The following is a 25,120-nucleotide window of genomic DNA, read 5'->3' as shown; positions in this document are numbered from 1 at the left end:
TTAACCCGAGCGTGATTTTTTTCGTTGTATCAAATAAGGTACACGAAGCATTATACAGGGTGACATTGGAGACGTGAACAATAATAGTAATTATTTAACCCTTTACCAGGCTGACATTTCAAAAATGACAATCGAATGTCAGTCTTACTCATGGAAAATAGAACACATGTTTGAAGTGCCGTATGTGGGAAATATATAAACTAAGGGTTGGGTAACACTGACATTGGATTGTCATTTTTGAAATGTCAGTCTGGTAAAGGGTTAAATAATTACTATTCCCTTATCCCTTAGTCGTATAAAGGGTTAATGTAAGTCAACTTTTAGTCTGGGGGTTGAGGGTTCAAACCCTGGCTCGTAACAATATTTTTTTCGGTACTTATGTACGATAAGTATACTATGATATATCATTTAATATTTTATAAGGCTAATTTCCCGTCTGGGCTAGAAAGTGACAGAGTCAGTAAGGGTGAGTGAGTGAGCGAGTGAGTGAGTGAGTGATGGCAGTCGCTTCCACTTTCATAAAAACTAGTGTCCACGCCAATTCTTGGGATTAGTTGCCAAGCGGACCCCAGGCTCCCGTTAGCCGTGGCGAAAACCGGGACAATGACAAAAAGAAGATGCAATTTTAATGCGAATAGGTAGGTATACTTTATGCATGTTAATTACATGAAACAGCACTTTTTAAATGTTTGTACATTAAAGCTATTAAAGGAAGTAAATATAATTATGACGACTCCGAAGTCACCTTTATTTTAAATTAATTACAGGGTGGCCTAAAAACGTTGACAAGTTTAAGTGCATGTTGTTATTCATTTTATAAAGGTTTGTGTGTCACAGATAAAGGGGTATATTTTGAAAGATACTTTGAGTTTGTTTGAATGATGTTATTTATGTCATTTTATAAATTGCAAGTAAGAAAATTATTCTTAAAAAATTGTGAAAGAAGTTTGACCTCCTGTATAAATAATGCAATGTTTGGTCGGTCTGTGTAATGGCTCCTCTACACGATGGGCCAACGCCGGCCACTCCAAGGGACGCATTTATGCGTTAGAGGGAGCAAGTGATATTGCTCTCTCATTCTACCGCATGGCTGCGTCCCTTGGAGTGGCCGGCGCTGGCCCATCGTGTAGAGGAGCCATAAGAGATGGGCCAAATATGAAGTTGGCCGAATATTTAGCCCATCTCTAGTCTGTGTTAGTGGTTTAAGACTATGATGAGTTTTTATATCCTGTTGAATTGAAAATAGTCGAAATAACGTTGAGAATTATTTTTATATTATATGTTAAGTATTGGGTATTACTATAGATAGGTGCAATAACTATTTTAACGATTAACGAAATATATATTGTAGTTTTATAATGTTGTGTTTTATTACTAAAAATAATTAAGCCTTTACCAGTCCGAGGGATATATATTATCTAAAGGGTTACCAGCCTGACAGTTAAAAAATGACAATCGACTGTCAGTCTTACTGATCGAAAATAGAACACATGTTTGACGTGCCGTATGTGGGAAATATATATCACTTAGCCTGGTAAATGGTTAAAGGCTTAACCCTTTACCAGCCTGACAGTTCAAAAATGACAATCGTATGTCAGTCTTTCGCATCGAAAATAGAACACATGTTTGAAGTGCCGTATGTGGGAAATATATATCCCTTAGCAGCTAATACATTCCAATCTTGATACTTTTGGGTTAAGTTCTAATTAGATTTCTGGGTTGTAGCAAAGAATCAGACAAAATATTTAATACCGAAATATAATTTATTTAGGCATTGAACTAAAAGTACCAACAAACGTATAACAAAAATAAATAACTTCAAGTAACTACATATAATCACTACATTTTGACGTAAATATAAAGAAAAAAGAAAAGAAATTTTAAATTAAGAGAATCTTAACCCTTTGAATAAGTTCTTTAACGTACCCTGTCAAACTTTTATAAATATCGTCTGCGAGGCATTTTCGGAAATTACATATAGCAGTCAAAGGGTTAAATTGACTAGAGAATAAGTGCAAGTGTAAAATACGATTATTGTCGCTTGTACTCTAATACTGCAGTAACAAGTGTGATATAATCAGGTAGGCACAGACAAAACATCCTCCAGACTGAGCATAGTCGCGCTACCTCCTCTGCCACGCATACGGTAATTTTACTCCATGTTCGAGTCAAAAGTGTCTTTGTGTGACGTCCGTGTCTTTGAACGGACCAATTACGGTATGGGACTTCGCTCACCTCGTCCCGCGCACCCCCGCATTTTTAGCATCATCGGTTGCATGAAATAATTGCTCTAAACTCGGTCTATAGAGGATTCCTAGTCTATGCGAGCCATAGACAAATAAAGTACATACACTAAAAAGAGCATTATTATGAATTCTATGCGTCTCTATTTGAGCTTTTGAATGTAGATATTACTTCTCTAAAGCCTTATCAATTCCCAAAGCTATCTTCATTTCCAATGTCATCGTCTCTTCGACTCTCTTAAAATCATCCTCAATGACAGTTTGATCTATACAGTCTTCAAATAGTTCATCTTCCCCTGACAAATAACTAGTTACATCCGTTTCTCTACCATCCTGTCTTGTATTATCTTGGTTATCCTGTTCATCACAAATAGATCTCGCATCTTTAACATTGGTATCCTGATTATCACTACAAACCGCACTTGTGTTTTGTATTTGACCTTTATCTGTATTTGCGTCACTGGCGTTATCTTCTTTCTCAATATTACTAGTTTCCGCTTGAGCATCTCCTTTACCATCATTGACTTCAGCATTATGACTGGCATTAAGTTCATCATCATTAAAAGACTTATATTCCAAATTAGAATCATTGAACTCCGCAATCCCAGAGTCATCACATTCTCTAATTGCATCTAGAGCCACGTTCATAGCAATATTTCCATCAGTGATAGTCTCTTCAAGGTCTAAAGAGGTGTCGCTTGGTAGAAGTGTCGTATCGTTATCGTCGTTATCGTTTTCGTCGTCGGAGGGGGCGGCTTGGATGTAGGAAGGGACAAAGTTGCCAGCACGCCAGGCTTGCTCTGCTACGTCTATGTGAGCAGTTAGGATTTGGGATATTACAGGAAGCTGGAAAACACAGAATGAACTACAACGATGTCACGCAATTTTATATGAGTAATTCTAAGCAGACAAGAAACTCTTAGCAATCATTTTTTTAACTGAGGATAGAAACACACAATATAGGTACGAAGTCCAGGATCGCGCAAAGTGGAGAAAGGCAAGTAAGAAAGCGGACCCTGGCAAGGGCCGGGATAACGCTAGGTAGAAGAAGAAGGCTACAACTACAGGTATGAAGGCATGCTGTTACAGTCATAAATGAACCAAATCTATATCGTCTGGTGGATTGCTGCAATAATGGTAATGAATAGTAATGTCAATGTCACACACCCAGCAGAAGTAGAACGCCGAGTAAATATTGACTGAAAGAATATCATTTCATGCAAGCAAAGGTAACACAGCAAGCAAATGGCAAAGAGGTGAAATGTGTGTAAAAATTTGCAAAAGAAATTAAAGGCTTCAAACAACATTTGAAGATGCAGATGAGTTAAACACTGAGAATTATTACAAAAAAGTAAGAAAATAACTCACTGAATGATCTTGCATCTCTTCCGTCATATGTTCCAACAGAACATTGGTCTGATTATCAATCTTGCCGGCGTGACAAGTCAGCGCGTCGTACTGGCGGTACATCTCTCGTTCTTCGTAGTGCAGCGTCCTGTCCAGGATCTCTGTCGCTACTGACTGCTCGATTCGAGCGTTTTCGGATACGTCCGAGTTTATACCTGGTAATGTAAACACATAATCTTTAACAAGCACCCATACATAAGAAGATTCAGACGTGGAAGTGGCATTGGATTAGGCATATCCTCAGGAAACTTGACAGCTACCTATTCAAAGTGGCTTTGACCTGGAATAATGTCTGGCAAATGGAAACATGGTCGCCCTAAATTCACTTGACGCTGTTCCGTACAGCAAGAGTTAGGTGTATTGAGGAAAGGGTGGGAAGAGGTTACTCTAACTGCCCAGGACCGAAATCAGTGGAAGTTTAAGATTTGAGCCCCACACCCCAACAGAGGAGAGGTAAAAAGAAAAGAGTTCTGCACTCAAATGTCCTTATATAATAGCTTATAACGATCAAGCGGTTAGAGTTAAATTTTATAAAACTGACCTTGAGAAGGAAATCGGTCATCTTCATAAGAGTTAATGGTGTCAATGATTGATTTTTTGGCTTCGTCTCGATCAAACATCATGCTGTCATACGAAGTAGAAGCAGTTGGTACAGGCTCTTGATCTGGAGTATCGTATAATTCTAATGTGTTTCTCATTGGATGGATGTCGGGAGTTTCAGATGTATCTTCATTATTATCGTGTATTACAGTAGATTCTACTTCAGATTTATCTTTAGATGAGTCGATGTCATGTACATGACAAATATCATCGGTAACAGTGGTATCACCTGTGGAAATAAATAAGAGTTATTTATATTTACTGACGCTTAACCCTTAATAGTGACCGAAATAACTACTACGAATAAGCCTTAAGCTCGTTCATAAAATTCTCGAAAAACGACATAAAAACTACAACTTCAATATTTTTTGGCTTCAGTAAGTTTTACTACTTTGTAATAATTTACCTTGTAATTTTATGATATTCGTCTGCACTTGTTTAATTGGCACAACTGTAGCTTCTAATGACTTATTCTCCCCTGAATCAGTCACAACTTCATGTTCTGTAGTTGCTTCTTCTTGTGTCTCAGATTTAACTGTTTGCACCTCAGAAGTGCTGACTTTATTTCTCTTGTCCTCTATCTCAACGCTCTTTATTTTTTCATTGATAGTCTTCAGTGTCTGTGTTTGAAGGGAGTTCGCTTCTTTTATCGGCAATTGTGTCTTCTTCACAGGCTTAGTTAAGTTTTTACCTATATTTTCTGGCCTTATTCTTGTAGGTTTCTCTTTTATTATTTTTGCTTTCTCGGACTCCTTCTTAACGGGTTCAACTTTCTTTAATGGTTCTTTTTTAATTACTTTCTTAGCATCAGTAGGTTTACTGACATTTACAGCTGCAATAGACTGTCGTCTAGATATATTCACTTTAGTGGTTTTGTCTTTTTCAACAACGCAAATAGATTTGCGTGAACTGATCTTTTCATCATTTTTACTTTTATCTTCTCTAGGTGTAATACTAATTCTTCCTCTAATTGGCCGATCAACGTTACTCTTCCTAGTTGCATTTGCCGTTTTGGCTTTACCCGTTTTAGTTTCTTTTGGTTTTGTAACTTCCGGTTTATCTTCGTCTTCCGTAGTAACGCTGTCCTTGTCACTCAGAATATGTATTGAATCAGTATCACAAGATGATGCTGTAATGTAATAAATTTAAATAGAGTTACCATTTTTTTTTTTTCAACGTTAAAGTATTAATAACGAACCCATACATACGTCCAGACTCGATCTTTTCCTCTCCGATCTCATATTCGAGTTCGAGGGGACGGTGATCCATGTATTGGACTCGAACGGCTCCAGGAATGTAAGTAAGTTTTATCTTCGACTCGTCTGCAAACCAGATCAATATTTTTAGTACCAAAATTTAAGTGAAATAATCTACCTACCTCAGTTTTTCGCCTCCCCTCATATGATGGAAGTTTTTTTTTCTCACCAGGTTTTTCTCCACCAGTAAGCTGGCTCAGAGCGACTCTGTCATAAGCGTTGTCGTATCTGTACGTCGTGTATTCGGCCTTCTTGGTAACTTTGTGAGCTGGAACTAGATCCTCTGACTTGTAGAAGTCATCCATGGGAGTCTTGAGATACAATTTCTATAGGATGAAACATATTGAGGATAAGTAGATAAATGAAACGCTTTGCCGTTAAATTTAAAAATAAGAATTAAGTTTTAGAATACTAAATGATTTGGAGCACAATATATTGTTACCATAGGATCCACGGCTGGTTCACCGCGTGCTATTCTTGCTTCTCGTTCCGCCATATCTCGATCCAGCTCGGCAAATATCTCCAGGTCTTCAGCACTGGGCTTCAAATCCTCATCATCGTCTTCAGGGTTATTGGAGTTTACACTTTGCATGTAATTCATTAGGGAGACTCCTTCACCTGCGGCAGCTGCAGTACAAAAAAAACAATAACGTCTAAACGTAATTTACGTTTAATGTTTAACGTTTATTGTTTCATCTGCTTCCTCTACTCAACTGATATTTAATTTAAAAAAAATATGATCACAGAATAACTTACCTCTTTGTCTTCTTTCTTCAAAACTTTGAACCGGATTTTCACTTGTTGCTTTCTTTGTAACTCCTTCTGGTATATTTTCTTCCTGTTTTTGATTATCATCACCCTTACCATTAGTTTTAGTTTCGGTTTTATTATCATCTGATTTATTTCCATCGTTATTTTTAACGGTGTCACTTTCTATTACTTCATGTTTTATCTCAGATTTATTATTGGACTTGATTTCTGTTATCAAAATCTTTTTAAATGGTTTCTTATTAGCGCTACTATCATCCGTTGTCTCTGTTTTAACTTCAAAAGACGGAACCTTTTCTTTAACAATCTTTTTATCATGATCTATAACTAGATTATCTTCTTCTACAATACCAGATAATCTGGTGCATTCTTCCGATTTGTCTGTCTCTTGTTTAACAACCGTTTCTGGAGGTTCAATAATTTCAATTAACGGTTTTTTCTCAGCTTTAATATCTTCTTTTTTGTCTATCTCAATAACTTCTTCTATTTTAACTTGGTTATTGGTTGCTGAAATATTTTTAAAAAAAACGTAATTTTAGTGTGTGGTACTGTACCTAAACACTTTTTTAAGATGTCAGGTTGAGATAAAGGTAAAACTGCAGTGATACCTGGTTTTTGAGGCTTTTTAGGTTGTTGCCCGAAAAGCAAGTTGTTAATACTTTTGAAGTCATTTACAAAACTCCTGCAAAGAATATTAGAAAATATAGGTGTGTAAGTGCGAGTAGGTATAAATGGCATCAAGGGTCCATAAATTCGCTATTCTTTTGTTTGTAGACCACAAAATAAAATAGAACACATGTTTGAAGTGCCGTATGTGAGAAATATATATCCCTTAGCCTGCTAAAGGGTAAAATCATATTTACAATACTCACCCAGCCTCTGGATTCTGCATCTGCGTCTTCAAGTCTCCCCTGTACCCATACCAGTAGTCGTCGAGATGTTGCTCAGACACTGGTGGTTTCGGGGGCTCCTCTTTCACCTCCTGGATGTAACGGTTCCCTCGCATGAACGGAGACCATTGGATGTCGGTGGTCACTGCACCTACACCGTGGAACTAATGTTATTATACTTTTCAAACACGAAGGGTAGGATGACAATTGTCATTTCCATATAATTTATAACCTAAAAGCGCCAAATCTCGCAAAATTCTATTGAAAAGATTGAAAAGACAGGTGTCATCCTACCCTTCGAGTGTTTAATTTTTTTGGTACTGCCGGTTTAAAATATTATAGGTACTGTCGGTAGTAGGTATAAGTAGTATTGGGGGCGAAGTGTTCAAAATTGAAGTGCCGCATGTGGGAAATATACATCCCTTAGCCTGGTAAGGGGTTAAACAAATATGACCCACAATCCTGTTATAATAAACGTTCTTTAAGCCTTTTTTAACATTTTATCCGCTTAGAATTTTAATCGACCGTGCTTGTGTCGTCGCCTGTAGGAAGTTAATAAGTTTTTATTTGTCAGACAGTGGCGAAATGAGCTGGACATTGTACCTATGTATTAGATATCAGTTTACGGCGGTTAAAAGGTTCAGACATTAGCCAGTATGAATTTATTGGAAAAATCTACTAAATTGGCATAACTTGGAAAAGTTACCATCATCCTTTTTCCCCTCGTCCCCGCTATCTTCACTATCTTCACTCGTAGAATCATCAGCTTCTGATCCAGAAAGCATGCCGTCTGCTACGCCTTTGGATTTTACTTCAATTGGACCAGATTTCTCTTCTTTAGGTGAAGATTCCAGTTCTTGCACTTTCGGTTGTGACTCGTCAGGAGATTCTTCTTCCTGATAAATAAATTAAAAATAATGTTTAAAAAATTGAACCGTCAATTTTACTTACAAGATTCATTCGATGTTTGAATAATAATTAGGCACTATTAAACAGATGTCCAAGTTAAGGACTAAGTACAGGAAAACTTTCTCGGAAAAATTCACAAGAAATAGGTAATATTAGGAAAAATTCACGAGAAATAGGTAATTTTGGTTTAAAATTTTCCAATTTGTTCCCAATGCCAAATGTGAGAATTTCTAGATTTATTTTCACTTGTAAATTATTCCATTTTTAAAATATTCCATCGGCTTTACGCCAACTACACGATCCCAATTCCGAATGTTCTAAATAACAAAAAAGTCTTACTTTGGGAGGCAGCCCCAACCTTTCTCTCTCTTCTTTTTCTTTCTTGTCACGTTCTGCTCTCTTCTCGTCGCGCATGCGTATTAGATAACGAACGCTTTGCATGGTCTTCTCGTGTTCTTTTGCTATCCAACTGTAAGAAAATCAAGTACAGTCAGCAGCAATAGTTGCTAAGCGGGCGAGGTGTTCAAAATAATCTAGACGCCACTTTATTGTTAAGAGAATAAGAGCGCGTCAAGGTAATTATGAACACCTCGCCCGCTTAGCAACTTCTGCTGCTGACTTTACCAGGCTGACAGTTCAAAAATGAAAATCAATTAATGTCAGTCTTACTCATCGAGAATAAAACACAAGTTTGAAGTGCCATATGTGGGAAATATATATTCCTTAGCATGATAAGGGGTTAAACTTGGGAGTGGGGGCCTTAGACCGAGAGGATGCAACTATACGAGTATACTCTGGCCACTGATTGGTCACAAAAAGAGAATAAATTAAAAAACCGGGCAAGTGCGAGTCGGACTCGCGCACGAAGGGTTCCGTACCATAATGAAAAAAAAAACGAAAAAAAAATGCAAAAAAAAACGGTCACCCATCCAAGTACTGACCCAGCCCGACGTTGCTTAACTTTGGTCAAAAATCACGTTTGTTGTATGGGAGCCCCATTTAAATCTTTATTTTATTCTGTTTTTAGTATTTGTTGTTATAGCGGCAACAGAAATACATCATCTGTGAAAATTTCAACTGTCTAGCTATCACGGTTCGTGAGATACAGCCTGGTGACAGACAGACGGACGGACGGACGGACGGACGGACGGACGGACGGACGGACAGCGAAGTCTTAGTAATAGGGTCCCGTTTACCCTTTGGGTACGGAACCCTAAAAATGTAGGAATCAAGGGGTGAATTTTATTTTTTGCTCCTTTTAGTGACGAGAACGGTTGAACAGACTATTTATTATTTAAGCTATTATTCTCTCCAGGATTTGCAGTTTTCACCAAAGCTCAACTCACTCCAAGTCCACTTCCGCAGTTCTAGATCTGAGCTATAACCGCGAAAATCGTAGTTCACAAATTGCGGGGATTTTTCTCTGTCACTCTAATTACTTCATTGGAGTAAAAGAGAAAGATCCCCGCAATTTGCGAATTTCTGTTTTCGCGGTAGCCGCTCTGAACTGAATTATACCGTTTCCTCTCAGCAACCTCCTCGTCAATCCCTCCGCGCTGCCAAGCCTCGGCACATGCTCGGTCGCGAGGGAACACAGGTCTGTTGTCCAGATTCAATAGCTCCTTCAGGCGCAGGGTTAACGTCTTGCGGTAGGCGGGAATGGCGCGGATTACTGGATTGCCGGTCAACACCAAAACTGGAGACGGTAATTTTTGAGGTTTGAGTGAAATTGACGGTGAGTCTTATTATGAGGGCATTCCACAGAAAGACTTAGGGTCGGTTGCACCAAACTAAAGAGTTCGCTAAAGGCCATGCCAGGATAAGCTAAGTGAATCTGCCCCCAGCGAGTTTTGACTTGTAATTTTTATAGATGGTGTGGCTCCACATTAGTCATTATTGTGCCAAATTTGAGCACCCTAAACTTTATAGTTTCTATATAAAAAAAAAAAAACGAAAAATCATTTTCCATCCATAACTTTTTTTCTAGTGAACCGATTTTGGTATAATTTACATATGTTGTACATTAAGTCAAGATAATTATATGACATAATAGTATTCTCATTGTGTCATAGCAAACAATAAAAAAAAAGCTGAATAAACTTTTTTTTTATTTTTTTTATTACTTACAGGTTAGAGACCACTCTAGTTTTTTCGCCAATAGTACACCCACTAATAACCTACAACATATATTTTTTTCAAAATTTTATTTTAGGGAGAACATAGAGATATCTTTACATAAATCACTTTACATACATTTCCTAGACTCGCCTCAATATAACATGTGTGAAACCTCTTTAGAGAAACGTGCAGGTTACATACCTACATAATACTGGCCACTTACATTTCGATACGTTAAATTAAAAAAAAAGTTTAAAAGTAAAAAATATAAAAAACAAAGTGTTCTTTTCGCAGCGGAATATTTAATTTTACTCTTTTCGATTGTAATACGCTACGAAAACGCAACAATACAATATGAGTTTTTTAACAAAAAAAAGGTCTGCAATAGCACGGGTTTTTGGAAAAAATGTTAAGTCTCTGTATTGTCTCGCCATGAAGACAATTTTTCAGCGTTTAGACGAGCAGTGCCAGTTTTTTAATAATACGCTTACATATTTTGAACAGGTATGAGTTTAAAAGGCATCTTGAGTAGTCATAAAGTAGATTAGTTGTCAGTAGATCCTATTCATAATTGTGTTTTTTTATTTAGATTGAAAATATGCTATACACCATATACCGCCTAAGACTCCCACGTTTCATGTGTGTGGGTATGTTTTTGGAGGAATTGCCGGACGACACCTATTCATTATAATGATCATCTCGATAACTAGTTCTGGGCATAATTATATGGGTTAATAAAAACATGATAAATCTAAAAACATACTATGTCGGACACGGCCATTTTCAAAAATGAATATAGCCCATGTCACTATCACAATTCTGACAAATTCAACGGCACTCAATGTTACAAACCGTCCAGCGGTTTGGGCTGTGCCAAAGCAAGATAATATTACTCTCCTTTCATTCGTAGTCTGGTATAAAAACGTAGAAATATGTTTAAAAATATTTATTAACTTTTAATAACAATAACGAGGTGTCGTGTCGTTTTGGTGGTTACTAGTACTATCATTACGGCAGAAAAGTTTATTTCCGCAATTCGGACAATATAAATCCCTTGTTTCGATTTAATCACTCCGTCGGGAGACCAGTGTTGTAGACGACAATTTTCACAATGGCCTGTGGCCATCATGCCCTCCTCCTTCAGAGAAATGGTGTCGTCCGGCAATTCCTCCAAAAACATACCCACACACATGAAACGTGGGAGTCTTAGGCGGTATATGGTGTATCGCATATTTTCAATCTAAATAAAAAAACACAATTATTAATAGGATCTACTGACAACTAATCTACTTTATGACTACTCAAGATGCCTTTTAAACTCATACCTGTTCAAAATATGTAAGCGTATTATTAAAAAACTGGCACTGCTCGTCTAAACGCTGAAAAATTGTCTTCATGGCGAGACAATACAGAGATTTAACATTTTTACCAAAAACCCGTGCTATTGCAGACCTTTTTTTTGTTAAAAAACTCATATTGTATTGTTGCGATTTCGGAGCGTATTACAATCGAAAGGAGTAAAATTAAATATTCCGCTGCGAAAAGAACACTTTGCATACTACAAAGTATTTGAACAAATTAAATTATTTTCAGAAAATATTTTTATTTGTTTGTATCAAGTAGAAACACTACTATATAAATTATAAACTGAATAAAATGTCATATACTAAGAAAAAGTGACCAAGGCCTCCAGTGCCCCAGGCTGGAATCGAACCAGCGTCCTCTGCTACTCTGGCCAGGGGGCGCCACAAGCCTTCAGTAAGAAGTGCATATACTTGGAAAAATTTGACTAATGCCGCTGCGGCCCGGTGGCCGAGTGGTTCAGGCACCTGCCGCGATAGCAGAGGACGCTGGTTCGATTCCAGCCTGGGGCACTGGAGGCCTTGGTCACTTTTTCTTAGTATATGACATTTTATTCAGTTTATAAGAACACTTTGTTTTTTATATTTTTTACTTTTAAACTTTTTTTTTAATTTAACGTATCGAAATGTAAGTGGCCAGTATTATGTAGGTATGTAATCTGCACGTTTCTCTAAAGAGGTTTCACACATGTTATATTGAGGCGAGTCTAGGAAATGTATGTAAAGTGATTTATGTAAAGATATCTCTATGTTCTCCCTAAAATAAAATTTTGAAAAAAATATATGTTGTAGGTTATTAGTGGGTGTACTATTGGCGAAAAAACTAGAGTGGTCTCTAACCTGTAAGTAATAAAAAAAAATAAAAAAAAAGTTTATTCAGCTTTTTTTTTATTGTTTGCTATGACACAATGAGAATATTATTATGTCATATAATTATCTTGACTTAATGTACAACATATGTAAATTATACCAAAATCGGTTCACTAGAAAAAAAGTTATGGATGGAAAATGATTTTTCGTTTTTTTTTTTATATAGAAACTATAAAGTTTAGGGTGCTCAAATTTGGCACAATAATGACTAATGTGGAGCCACACCATCTATAAAAATTACAAGTCAAAACTCGCTGGGGGCAGATTCACTTAGCTAATCCTGGCATGGCCTTTTTATGTATGGAAAGTTTCATAGTAAAGCGCCGGGGCGTGCCGGGTGACGTTGATCAGTCTGTCAAGTGTGGTCGGTGCAACTGGCCCTTACTTTCTCGGGATGTACAGTACCTTACTAACCCACAGAAATCTGTTTTATGTAACGTTAGAGATATATATAAAGCTAAGCTACCAAACCTTATCAATTATCATGCCAAATGTTGGCTTCATATCATCATCAAATTAAAAGACTGGTACAAGAAAGAAATTATTGGAGAAATGTCGGTCGACAAGAGCAAAGCTCTTAAGTAACGATGATGATGATCATCATCATCAGGAGTGTTAAAAAATAGACTGAAGAACACAACTGGTTAGTTATTATTATCTAGACACGCGGCAGCGTGTCAAGCCAAGTTCAAGCAAAGGAACTGGCTAGCCAGCGCCAAGTGTAATATTACACGAACCACTTGGTGCCACTTTTGACCCTTCTATAACTCAAAACATCTTTAACGTAAACACATAAAACTACGTGTGTATAATTATATCCATAAGGACATCTAGAAGCCCAAATTTCATGAAGCTAGCTCAAATGGTTATAAAGATATGAAGGTCAAAAAGTCGTAAATTTTAAGACTGACTGACAGACTTATAGCACAAAACAGATAGGTACAGAAATCAATCTACATACAAAGTGCGCTCGATCAACGCACACATAGACACTGCTCACGGACACGATATCTCGGACCGGTTGGGACCACTGCGAGCGCGAGTGCCACCCGCTTGAGACACGCGGCTGTGAACATTTTTGTGCAAAATTGGAGAAACAAAAAAAAGTTATTATAACTGTTCAGTAGATGGTTGTTTAAATTCAATATTAAACGGTGAATTATCGTTTTTTAAACTACCAGTTTAACAACGACATTAAAAAAAATATTTTAGTTATTATTAATTTATATTTCCATTCTTTCCGTTCCATCCTCAACAATAAATCAAACAACTAGATACGAGAGCCACTACCACGATAGTTTTTGTGCATAAGCTATATAGTTAACAACCCTAGAGCGACCGCCGAGCGTAGGTATGAAAAGTGAAGTTACATACACGTGATTGACTTCTGTATCTATCTGTTTTGTGCTTATAGTACCTAAACCTAACCTACTTCCAGATGACCTAGAAGGATGAAATTTGGAATCCAGCTCAGTTATTGTGTGAAAACGTAGGAAAAAATCTAAAAATAAAAAAAAGTTATAAAATAGTATACATAAACCCCATACAAAAAAACCATTTTTTATTGTGACTGACATATAAGTACCTAAACCTAACCTACTTCCAGATGACCTAGAAGGATGAAATTTGGAATCCAGCTCGGTTATTGTATGTAAGCGTAGGAAAAAAACTAAAAATAAAAAAGTTAAAAAATAGGAGGGTCCCCATACAGAAAACCTGTAATACGCCCTAAACAACCGGCCAACGGTGTGTCGTTGGCGGCGCGCGGCACCACATAATTAATACAAAGAACAGAAGTAAAAAACATGCAGCGGAAACACAAGAAAAAACATTAAATCGCAATACCTGCCTAGTTTTCTTTACAAAAAGTATTGATATCCCATCAAAAACATAAATGTAAAAAAGGAGAGCCAAGTTCAATACAAAAATTATGCTTGGCTGTGGGGTTCGCCGCAAAAAGAATGGAGATCTAAATGAGTGCCAAGTTCTATGCAAAATCCAAATATATATTTATAGGAACAAAATAACATTATAAACAAGTATTAAACTCTGTTTGTTTGCTTTATTGGATACCTATAACAATTGCTGTTATTTAAAAAAAATGTGAGATCTTAAAGTAGGTTAGATTTGGCTTGGCCAGTTTTTATCAGAATTACAAAATATATATGTTGAATAACTTTATAAAATGACTGATGTAATGAAAACTGGCCAAGTCAAATCTAACCTGCTTTAAGATCTCGCATTTTTTTTAAATAACAGCAATTGTTATAGGTATACAATAAAGCAAAGAAATAGAGTTTAATACTTGTTTATAATGTTATTTTGTTCCTATAAATATATATTTGGATTTTGCATAGAACTTGGCACTCATTTAGATCTCCATTCTTTTTGCGGCGAACCCCACAGCCAAGCATAATTTTTGTATTGAACTTGGCTCTCCTTTTTTACATTTATGTTTTTGATGGTTACATTTAAACTGGAGAAGTTTACAGCACAAATCAAAATTAAGTATTTAGGTACCCGTTTCTCCGATAGGCGCGCCGCTACTAAAGCTACGGCTGTTTGTACCTAAAGCTAAAGAAAGCGAAAATATTAAGTTGCAAAAGAACCTTTTAAAATTTTCATAGCCTCAAGTACATCCACGATAAGGGGGTCCTCAATGCGATTGTAAGAGAGATCCAGGACTGATAGATTGTTGCAATACTGAAGCTGCTCCAAGTCACCTAGAAAGTAAAATCAAAATAAAATTCACTTGATCATTAACCTTTCAACCGCCAGCAATTTTTGATCGAGCGTGCTCGTGTCGCCACCGACAGTAATTGTACAGTCACCTGCAATAATATGTTACACAACGAAGGCCGCAAAAATATCTGACACAATCTTATTTGTAGAGCCATAAGAGCGTGTCACATATTTTTGCGGCCTTCAATGAGTAACATATTATTGCAGGTGACTGTACCACGCAGAGTAAGGTTGGCATAGTTACGGGAGTTATAAATGTGCTGTAAAAACCAAATCAGATCTTTATCTTATTTATCAGACTGGCGAAATGAGCTGGATATGTAATGTCTTATATATCAGACTCTGGCGGTTAAAGGGTTAAATAAACCTACATGTCGAGTTCATTCAACTTCCTATCCTACCTATTATGGTTACTACCCCTTGTTGGGAAGAAAAGTTTTTACCCTTACTAAAAATTTAACCTAGGATCTTTAGTTTCCAAAGCAGCTTCATCTGCTTCATTGCTAGAGAAGTACGTTGTTACGAAAACAGTTAAAGTTGCATGGTAAAGATGATACTTATGCAAAGCAGCCGTGAATATCATAATAGTGGGTACTTACTGACAGAAGAGAGCATATTATGAGCAATACTCAACGTATGCAGATCCGGTACTGCATCCAAATTCTCAATCTTTGGCACAAAGTTGTGATCCAAATTCAAAGTATCCAACTTCGGGCATCCCGTTAAATTCTCAATCTTCTTTATAATGTTGTAGTGGAGATACAAGCATTTAAGTTCGGAGAGTGTATCAAGGCCTTCTATGCGTTGGATTCCATTGTTTTCAAGAAAAATGCATTTCAGACCTGTATATTCTTCCAGGTTTTCGATCTTGGAGAAACCCTGAAGAAAATACAAGAATTAACCGACATTTAAATTCAGATTCAAGACTTCAAATATTCGGCAGAGTTTTGAGATATTTCTGATTCCGAAAATTTACTTTGAGATTAAGCATATATATGAGAAATCCCGTTCTTATTCATCATCGAGTTATCGTTATATTTTTACCAAGTGGCTGCTCTCTGATCTTATTGGGATTAGTCTGGTTCCCTCGCGATGTTTTCCTTCGCCGAAAAGCAACTGGTAAATATCAAAGGTACTATATAGTATATACCTATCAGAATTCCTGTTCCAGGATTTAAAGATGTTTAGTCTTTATCTCCTTTTTGGAACTACCCCAAAGCACGTATCACTTTCTTACTTTAGATCTTACCTTGAAATGCAAGTACAATATGTCATTCAAGTAAGGAGTAGAATACAGTTTGTGCTCCTTGCAATGCTTCTTGATAAATTCCTTCGTCATCTGTGGTCCTCTATTCATCTCTTCGATCTCCTTATCTCTTTTTTCTTTGATCAGTCTCTTCCGTTCTTTTTCCTTTTCTTCCTCTTGTTCTTTCTTTTTCTCTGCCGCGAGCTTAGCCCTTTCTGCTCGGATATCTTCAGGAGCTGTGATATTTAACAAAAAAATGTTCACATAAAGAATGGCGTTAACAGGTATTTATTCGTCAATGTTACACTATTCAACTTAAAATTGGTTTAGTCTATCTACAACACTTAGCACTTAGGTGAAATACCACTTAACAATAATTCTGTAGTTTCTAGTGTTATCCATACCTACTTACATCGTTTCACAGTACACGAAGACAGGCGCTAGGAAATATGTATATGTCGCAGTCAAAAGTGTGAACTGGTCAAAAGAACCACTTAAATATCCTAGGTTTACAAATCATAGTGGGAATTGTCTCAGGATGTAGGTTGCACCTACTAATGTATAAATCTATGTCCTCTTTTGTATTATATATCTGCCTATGTCTGTTTTTTTCCCCAATAAAGAAAATAAAATAAAATAAAATGTTGGTCAAAAGTAGTTTTACCTGAAAATCATTGGTTAATAGTAATTGTGACTGTTACTATCAGTTAAAAGTACTCGCAGAGATAGGTAGGTTAAGATTATTTTTTTTGGCTACGCCCAAAAAACGAAACTGTGCCCAGAGATAGGTAGGTTAGGGTTATTTTTTTTTGCTACGCCCTAAAAACGAAACTGCTGCCAGAAATAGGTATGATTTTCAGGTAAAACGACTTTTGACCAACATGCTCAGTCAAAAGCAGTTTTGCCTGTTTTTGTCGGTTAAAAGTTCTTTTGACCAGTTCACACTTTTGACTGCAACATATACATGTATAAAAGAATGCTTTTAAAATTTTTCAGCAAGATAGACAATCGATTACCTAAACTTTAGGTAAGAAGCTTGCTTGATGTGTTTTCGTTTGCTGCAAGTTTATGTCCTATACTAATTTAATAATTTATATAAAATCAAAACTTACATTTAACATCACCGATGCTTGATTGGTCAACAACTTCTTGTTCAACTTCTATTACATGTTTTCCAGAATAGTCACCTTGTGCTTTCATGTCAACATCATTGCCATCATCGGGACCCTTTTTGCCATCCCTTCTAAGTAAATTATTAGCGATTCGTAGGACTTCCTTGTTATCCTTCATTTTTTCTTTTATATCGTATAGAAGGTTGTCAATCCTCTTATTCCGCTCGATATCTTTACGTTTTAAATCAGCTAGTTTTTTAGCTAAATCACCTTTTGGTTCAAGATCGGTATCCCATAATTCTTTGCGTCGTTTTTCAGTTCCTTCGTCTACTTCTTTGTTATCTTCTTTTACAGTAGTGTTAGGTTCCTTATGTTTATCCTCTTCTTTAAACTTTTGCTCATCTTTCTTTTGTTTAGCTTCTTGGAGTTCTTTGCTCAAGTCTTTCAATGATTGCGTTGGATGTAGAATGCTATTTGACTTTTTCATTACTTCATCAATTTCTTTAATAAAATCTTTACATTCTTTACTTCTCATGTCATATCGTTCCTTACTTTTGTTAATTCTGTCTTCATGACTTTGTATTTCAGAGTTCAATTTCCCTATAGCGCTAAATATTGAACTAATATCAGTATCTGTAACCGAGCTTTTTGCCTCATCCTTAGTATCACCATCGTCCTCGTCTGATTCATTAGTTAAATCAATTACTTCAGTAACTTTTGCAGTTTCTGGGAGCTGTTTTTGTTTTATAACTCCTTCATCTTTTATTTTCTGATATGCAATAGTTGATTTTTTAGATTTTTCTAATGCTTCGTTTACATCGTTGAGTAATTCATTCATACTATTGAGTTTATTTGTAATATCTTCACGGATTAGCGTACTAAGATTTTCAGCGCCTTCAACAATGTTTCGAGCTAGATTTTTCATTTCGTTGTATTCCATTTCATTGTTGTTTATATTTTCGTCATTACTTATTTGTAATATACCTTCTAGAGCATTTTGTAGAGTCTGCTCCATTCTTTCGTCAAATCGTTGTGAATTTGTGACCGTATTTTCCTCGCTTTTATCGTCATTCTTATTTTCTGTTATGAATTCAGCTTCAATTTCATCGTTACTTTTGTCTTTTCCTAGATTAGATTCTTTCGACATAGGACTTTTGTCTAACAACGTATTAATGCTTTTGCAAGCATTTTCTGTATCTTTTAGTCTTGTTTCAAAGGTTTTAGGTATGTCTATTGGATTGTCAGTAAAGTTAGAAATATTTCCTAGATCAGTTTTTATGCGCTCCGAAGTTTTGACTGTGGCTCTCTCAACTACAGCATTTAAATCAGGCGATACTGGGTTGGAAATGTTCAATGCTTCATTAATGGCAAAATTTTCCTGAACCTCTTGCATAGTTGTACGTCTAAACTCTCCTTTAACAAAGACACTTGAAGATTCTTTCAAAATTGGATCAAACAAATTAAGAGGCTTTCTTTCGTTCGGCTTAACATTAGGATCGTCATAATAATCTGCCATTTTGCAGAGCATATCTTTAGTTTCCTGGAATCTAGTTTCATAAGACTTGTCAGTAAATTGACTAACCATATTCTCAATAGCTTCAAATTCTTTATCTTCTGTATCAGATTCTACTTCTTCCTTCTTAGTAGCCACTTTCTCATCTTCATTTTTGTCTAATTTAATCTTATAGTCTGTTACCGACTGACATAAAGCTTGCATATTTTGGTATTTAATCTTATTAATTTGTTCTCTATCACCTTTGGCTCCTTCTAATTCAGCAGTCATATCGGAGTAACTTGCTATATGTATATCTTCTAAAGGGACGGACATACCTTTATTTTTGTCAGTTTTGGTAACTATTTGAATTTGGCGCGCCTTTTCTGCAATAATCGGGTTGTCATTTATGATCATACGAGCTTGTTCGCTTGTCAGTGGCTTCGTGTGATCTTCAACATTGGTAAAAGGCTGCCCAGTCATCACTTCATATTCAGACCTTATTTTACCTGGGTATGATGCGGCTATATACGGTCTATCTTTAAAATCTTTCAAGCTAGTTAGTTCGTTTTCAATGGCTTTTTCAATAACATCCTTGGGCAAATTGGCGTTTTTAAAGAATATACGTAACTCTTCTTTCTTTTTTTCTATATAAGCCGGATCACTTACCGAATTCCCCGAATTTCCGGGTTCTTCCATTTTGACTTACCTGGTTTTTGAAATGTAATTATTTACTAGTTCACCTTGACACTAATACATTAGACGTAGACAAACATTTTCTGCTTATGTATTTCCATGGTTACCTACTTGAATCTTTTGTTTGGTCGAAATTTGAAAATCTCTGGAAAGGACAAGGAAATCATTGAGGTTGATTGCAAGAATTTATGACTTTACTCTGTGAAACGAAACGAATGAATAGTAGGAATTGACGATTAGAAATAATTTATTAAAAATAAATTCATGACTTCTATGTTAACGTAATCGCAGTTTAAAAGTTTTAAAATTAATAACTATAAATTTTAAATCCTTTTCATCCCATACATTTTGATACATTCGCAATAAAAACTATAAAAAGTCGCTAATCGATTTTGAAACAGTACGTAGAAATAACCAACAGCTGTCAATGTCAGATGTTTCAATGACATTTAATTTATGGGTTTCGATCCCTTGTTCAATGCCGATTTCACTATGAATTTTCGTTAAAATATGCCTGAAGACGCTGTTGCTAGATTGAAAATGTCTGATGAACGGAATTTCCGTTCATCATACTATGAAAAGGTCGGTTGTCGAGGCGTTGAGGAGAAGAAGTCTCTAGAGATACTTATGAAAGAAAAGCCGTGGGATAAGTTAAAGTTAAAACAGTTTTGCCTTCGGTTTACGGTGCCAGCCGCCTATAGGAATTTAGTATGGAAGGTTCTACTTGGTAAGTAAACCTTATTTTCATATTATAAAGGATCTGTTTTCTATTAACGGCCAAAAATGGGGCGGTGGTATCTGGGCGTGTTGCTACGGGATTTCTTTGTTTGCGAATTCGTTGTTTATTTATTTTATTTTTATAATGATTCTATAATGACACAGTCTATGTTAATAAGAAGTTTAAAGGAAAATGAAATGAGAAATAGACAATAGACCTAGAAATTACAAAAAAAAAATTTTTTTTGGCTAAAATTTCATTTTTGGTACAAGTTTTTATCGCTAACTGTACTTTTCTTTCTACAGGTAACTAATACTCGTTGAGACAATTCTAAAAACCCTAAACACAATTAGGTTTCGTTGTTTTATCACAGAGTTCCCATGGCCACATCCTGTCTCCATCATCAGATCAGCTCGATGGTGCCATAATATTGCATTGTCACCCGACTTACTCATACATATGTATGCAAATGTTCGGCTTCATTAGAAGTCGAAAGTGGGTCAAACTTAACTTGCAAGATTTGACGTGTACAAACATAGTTACATACATTCATACTTAGTTTCATTGCAAGTTAATAAAAAGCTTGTAAAATAAGTTGTATCTGATAGTCCTACTGTTCTTAATGTTCAATCCCTGTAACTAATAAAAGCAAATATAGTTGGTCAAACTAATTTGTCAGTCAGTAAGAACCAGGAAAACTATACCTACTCATACTTTTCTTTTTGGTGCTAGTTCTAGTGTAAGACAAAGATAGTCTCTCTGTCATTCTCTCTGTCTATGATTGACAGTCCTTTGACTAACTATAAAAAATAATTGCTGTCAACTTTATTGCTATGACATTATGATTGAAAATGTTGATTATTGGAGCTGTGTCGGGCACTGGAGCCTCTATGTTACTTCATTTCAGACATCCTACCCGTATACCCCGACTCACACACATATGTAACTCAGCAACGCACAGAGCAGTACCAGGACCTCCTATATGCAGTGGAGATGTTAGAGTTAGCCGACATGTCGGGGCCTCGAAGTCAGATCTTACTGCAGATGTGGTTGCTAGAGAATGAAGAGACGAGACCCCTGCTGTTCCCGGAGACTAATTGCTGTGTAAGTGATGCTGCAAGTAATAGTTATTTACGATACAAGGGCGAATTACCTCTTCGCACGTGTATTATACAACGTTTTACTGTACATGTATGGCCCTTTAAATTTTCGACGTAGTTATGTAATGTGCTTATTAGCACAGGCCCACTGGGTGTTTTAATGGAGCCAGGTGTGGCTCACTCCGCGATTTCGTCGCTTTGCTACAGGTAGCTAAAAGTGCATCCGTTCCGCCCTAATTTTGGGGCAAGCCATAAGCCGCGCGTGGCGCTGTCGCCACCTAGCGGCCATATCTGTGCTGATCGTAACAGACGCGTTTTGTTAGAGAGTGAGTCTTCTGTACCTAGTACAGTCATCAGCAATAGTATCTTACACAACTAGGGCCGCAAAAATATGTGATACGTCCTTATTTGGAGCGCAATAAGAGCGCGTCATATATTTTTGCGGCCCTAGTTGTGTAAGATACTATTGCTGATGACTGTACTATTATTTATTCGTGATGGAGCACTAGATGCAATGTATACTGCTTTATTTACTTACACATAAATTAATTTGCAAGTTGCGAAAAGTTACCAGGGCCATGGACGTCCCATAAGGCTCTTAATTAGCTTTATCAGTTATCGCACTGGTGATTTGCAGGCGTGTTAAGAGCAAGTCGAATGTTTTGACGACCGGTCTATACCCCACAGTGGGTAGTGACCCTGCCTATGAAGCCGATGGTCCCGCGGGTTCGAATCCTCGAATCCTGGTAAGGGCATTTATTTGTATGATGATACAGATATTTGTTCCTGAGTCATGGTTGTTTTCTATGTATTTAAGTATTTATATATTACATATATCGTTGTCTAAGTACCCACAACACAAGCCTTCTTGAGCTTACCGTGGGACTTAGTCAATTTGTGTAAAAATGTCCTATAATATTTATTTATTTATTTATTTAACGTGCAGCGAGCACGCCGCGGGCACGCAACTGTTTCGCTGCGTACATTACGCGCTCGCGGCCAACTCGCTGCTCTCGTGTTCAACTCTACCGCAAATCGCCAGTGTGACAACGCCCTTAATGAAATGTTTCGTCAGTCCTCAGATACATTCGTCCCAATCGCTGAGACACTCTCCTCATTGTACTCCGACGAGGTGGACGTGTACTGGCTGAGCAAGGGGCTCGCGGACGTCGTGAGGCACATGCAGAAGGACCTCATCAAGCTCAAGGAGGCGTTCCAGAGTATGCTGGATAAGGAGGATCAGGAGTTGTTCAAGTAAGTTCTATCTTTGTCGCCGTTGAGGTGTACTGGCTGAGCAAGGGGCTCGCGGACGTCGTGAGGCACATGCAGAAGGACCTCATCAAGCTCAAGGAAGCGTTCCAGAGTATGCTGGATAAGGAGGATCAGGAGTTGTTCAAGTAAGTTTCATCTTTGTCGCCTTTGAGGTGTACTGGCTGAGCAAGGGGCTCGCGGACGTCGTGAGGCACATGCAGAAAGACCTCATCAAGCTCAAGGAGGCGTTCCAGAGTATGCTGGATAAGGAGGATCAGGAGTTATTCAAGTAAGTTTTATCTTTGTCGCCTTTGGGGTGTACTGGCTGAGCAAGGGGCTCGCGGACGTCGTGAAGCACATGCAAAAGGACCTCATCAAGCTCAAGGAGGCGTTCCAGAGTATGCTGGATAAGGAGGATCTGGAGTTGTTCAAGTAAGTTTCATCTTTGTCGGCTTTGAGGTGTACTGGCTGAGCAAGGGGCTCGCGGACGTCGTGAGGCACATGCAGAAGGACCTCATCAAGCTCAAGGAGGCGTTCCAGAGTATGCTTGATAAGGAGGATCAGGAGTTGTTCAAGTAAGTTCTTTCTTTGTAGCCTTTGAGGTGTACTGGCTGAGCAAGGGGCTCGCGGACGTCGTGAGGCACATGCAGAAGGACCTCATCAAGCTCAAGGTGTTCCAGAGTATGCTGGATAAGGAGGATCAAGAGTTGTTCAAGTAAGTTCTATCTTTGTCGCCTTTGAGGTGTACTGGCTGAGTAAGGGGCTCGCGGACGTCGTGAGGCACATGCAGAAGCTCATCAAGCTCAAGGAGGCGTTCCAGAGTATGCTGGATAAGGAGGATCAGGAGTTGTTCAAGTAAGTTCTATCTTTGTAGCCTTTGAGGTGTACTGGCTGAGCAATTGACTCGCGGACGTCGTGAGGCACATGCAGAAGGACCTCATCAAGCTCAAGGAGGCGTTCCAGAGTATGCTGGATAAGGAGGATCAGGAGTTGTTCAAGTAAGTTCTATCTTTGTCGCCTTTGAGGTGTACTGGCTGAGCAAGGGGCTCGCGGACGTCGTGAGGCACATGCAAAAGGACCTCATCAAGCTCAAGGAGGCGTTCCAGGCTTCTGTTGTTGTATCCCTCTCCCACCGCCTCGCGCCCTAAGGGAGGCCTCGGCGAAGCCCCTTCGGGCACAGTGAAAGAAAAGGGCCTAGCAGATGCGATTTCGCCCACGGCTAGATTACTCAGTTCTACGCCACTGTGTCGAAGGCTAATTCAGTCAACACAAAACGTGTTGCCGTAGAGCGCCATCTGCTTGAGCTGTCACCTACAATATTTTGCGCTACTTCAACCTCTGAAGTTCACCTCATGTTAGTGATAAACGGCCTGTACATTTATTAGCCACCACTCTATTGTTAAAAATTTGTAAAGACGTTCGTTTTCGACTAGCATCGTAACAAATTCTCAAAATGGTTATTAAAAAAATATATTAATTGTTTTTTTTTCTGTTTTCAGCCACTTAGCAGATATCTATGCATTGGATGCACTACCCCTAACGAAATGGTTCAACTGTTGCTTCGCTGGCGTATTAGACGACACTTCCCTAGCAAAGTATGAATTATTTTATTTATATCTATCTATTTTTGTAAACTTTTTTGAAATATTATACTTTATTTTTTCATTTTTAGGATTTGGGACAAGGTGTGCAGTGGGGCGCCGAAAATACTATCATTTGTTGCTGTGATGTTAGTTATTACACTACGACGAAATATATTGAAAGCGAAAAATTCGGAAGAAGTATTAAATTGTGTATCTGAGGTAATTATGTAGAAACTTTTTATACAATTTGGCTGTACGGCTTTATTATCAAAGCCCATTTGGCATTTAAATATTTAAAAAAATAAACAAGTGTTACTATAAAAAAAATATATTTGAAAACGTAGTAGTATTTGTCTGATATATTGCAGAAAATTAAAAATGTGTATTTTTTTTGTAGATTCCAGAGCAGTGTGAAGAAGTAGTAGCTAATAAAGCAATAGAACTATGGCAATATTATGGTGCTCAGCCGCAAAGCGATCAACTGGCGAAGAAATGATGTATGACCTTCTAATGGGTATAACCCATTAGAAGTAAAACAGAAGATTTTTAAGAAGTAAATTACCTATTCAGGAAAAAACGAGCTAAATTATAAATAAGGCTATTTAGGTGCAGCTATTTGGTGTAGTATGTGCTTTATAAATTCGCACTGTATTTGGATCTAAGTGATAATCGTTGTTTATTAGAGAGTTTTAAATACATATTATTATAATTATAATGTTGTTTTATTATTATTAATGGTTATATAATTAAGATTATTA

The 25,120-nt window shown here is 37.2% G+C and overlaps 2 protein-coding genes across 2 annotated transcripts; one reads left to right on the top strand and one right to left on the bottom strand.

Moving 5' to 3' along the window:
• Positions 1–2,313: 2,313 nt before the first annotated feature.
• Positions 2,314–19,835, bottom strand: LOC134675050 (uncharacterized). Its single transcript, XM_063533195.1, has 17 exons — positions 17,523–19,835; positions 16,414–16,646; positions 15,764–16,043; positions 15,032–15,145; positions 9,592–9,769; positions 8,413–8,542; positions 7,871–8,060; positions 7,147–7,315; positions 6,883–6,956; positions 6,263–6,781; positions 5,949–6,133; positions 5,676–5,832; positions 5,459–5,572; positions 4,657–5,379; positions 4,192–4,479; positions 3,612–3,805; positions 2,314–3,089 (listed from the first exon to the last, which is right to left on the bottom strand). The coding sequence occupies exons 1-17, from the start codon at positions 19,711–19,713 to the stop codon at positions 2,412–2,414; spliced, it is 6,417 nt and encodes a 2,138-aa protein (XP_063389265.1). The 5' UTR covers positions 19,714–19,835; the 3' UTR covers positions 2,314–2,411.
• Positions 19,836–20,142: 307 nt separating this feature from the next.
• Positions 20,143–25,077, top strand: LOC134674991 (TBC1 domain family member 7). The gene is made up of 6 exons (XM_063533136.1): positions 20,143–20,437; positions 21,336–21,532; positions 22,604–22,782; positions 24,279–24,374; positions 24,452–24,581; positions 24,760–25,077. Exons 1-6 carry the CDS (start codon positions 20,221–20,223, stop codon positions 24,856–24,858), a joined length of 918 nt encoding a protein of 305 aa, XP_063389206.1. The 5' UTR covers positions 20,143–20,220; the 3' UTR covers positions 24,859–25,077.
• The last annotated feature ends 43 nt before the right edge of the window (positions 25,078–25,120 follow it).

Source organism: Cydia fagiglandana, chromosome 21, assembly GCF_963556715.1.
Source record: "Cydia fagiglandana chromosome 21, ilCydFagi1.1, whole genome shotgun sequence".
NCBI lineage: Eukaryota > Metazoa > Arthropoda > Insecta > Lepidoptera > Tortricidae > Cydia > Cydia fagiglandana.
The sequence above is the reverse complement of the archived record's forward strand: the minus strand, read 5'-3'. Positions and strand labels throughout refer to the sequence as shown.

Coding starts and splice junctions, on each gene's coding strand:
- LOC134674991 (XM_063533136.1), top strand. CDS start 20,221: ATGCCTGAAGACGCTGTTGCTAGATTGAAAATGTCTGATGAACGGAAT. Junction 20,438..21,335: donor AGTATGGAAGGTTCTACTTG/GTAAGTAAACCT, acceptor ACTTCATTTCAG/ACATCCTACCCGTATACCCC. Junction 22,783..24,278: donor GAGGATCAGGAGTTGTTCAA/GTAAGTTCTATC, acceptor TTCTGTTTTCAG/CCACTTAGCAGATATCTATG.
- LOC134675050 (XM_063533195.1), bottom strand. CDS start 19,713: ATGGAAGAACCCGGAAATTCGGGGAATTCGGTAAGTGATCCGGCTTAT. Junction 8,061..8,412: donor GGTTGGGGCTGCCTCCCAAA/GTAAGACTTTTT, acceptor TTTATTTATCAG/GAAGAAGAATCTCCTGACGA. Junction 5,380..5,458: donor GGAAAAGATCGAGTCTGGAC/GTATGTATGGGT, acceptor ATTACATTACAG/CATCATCTTGTGATACTGAT.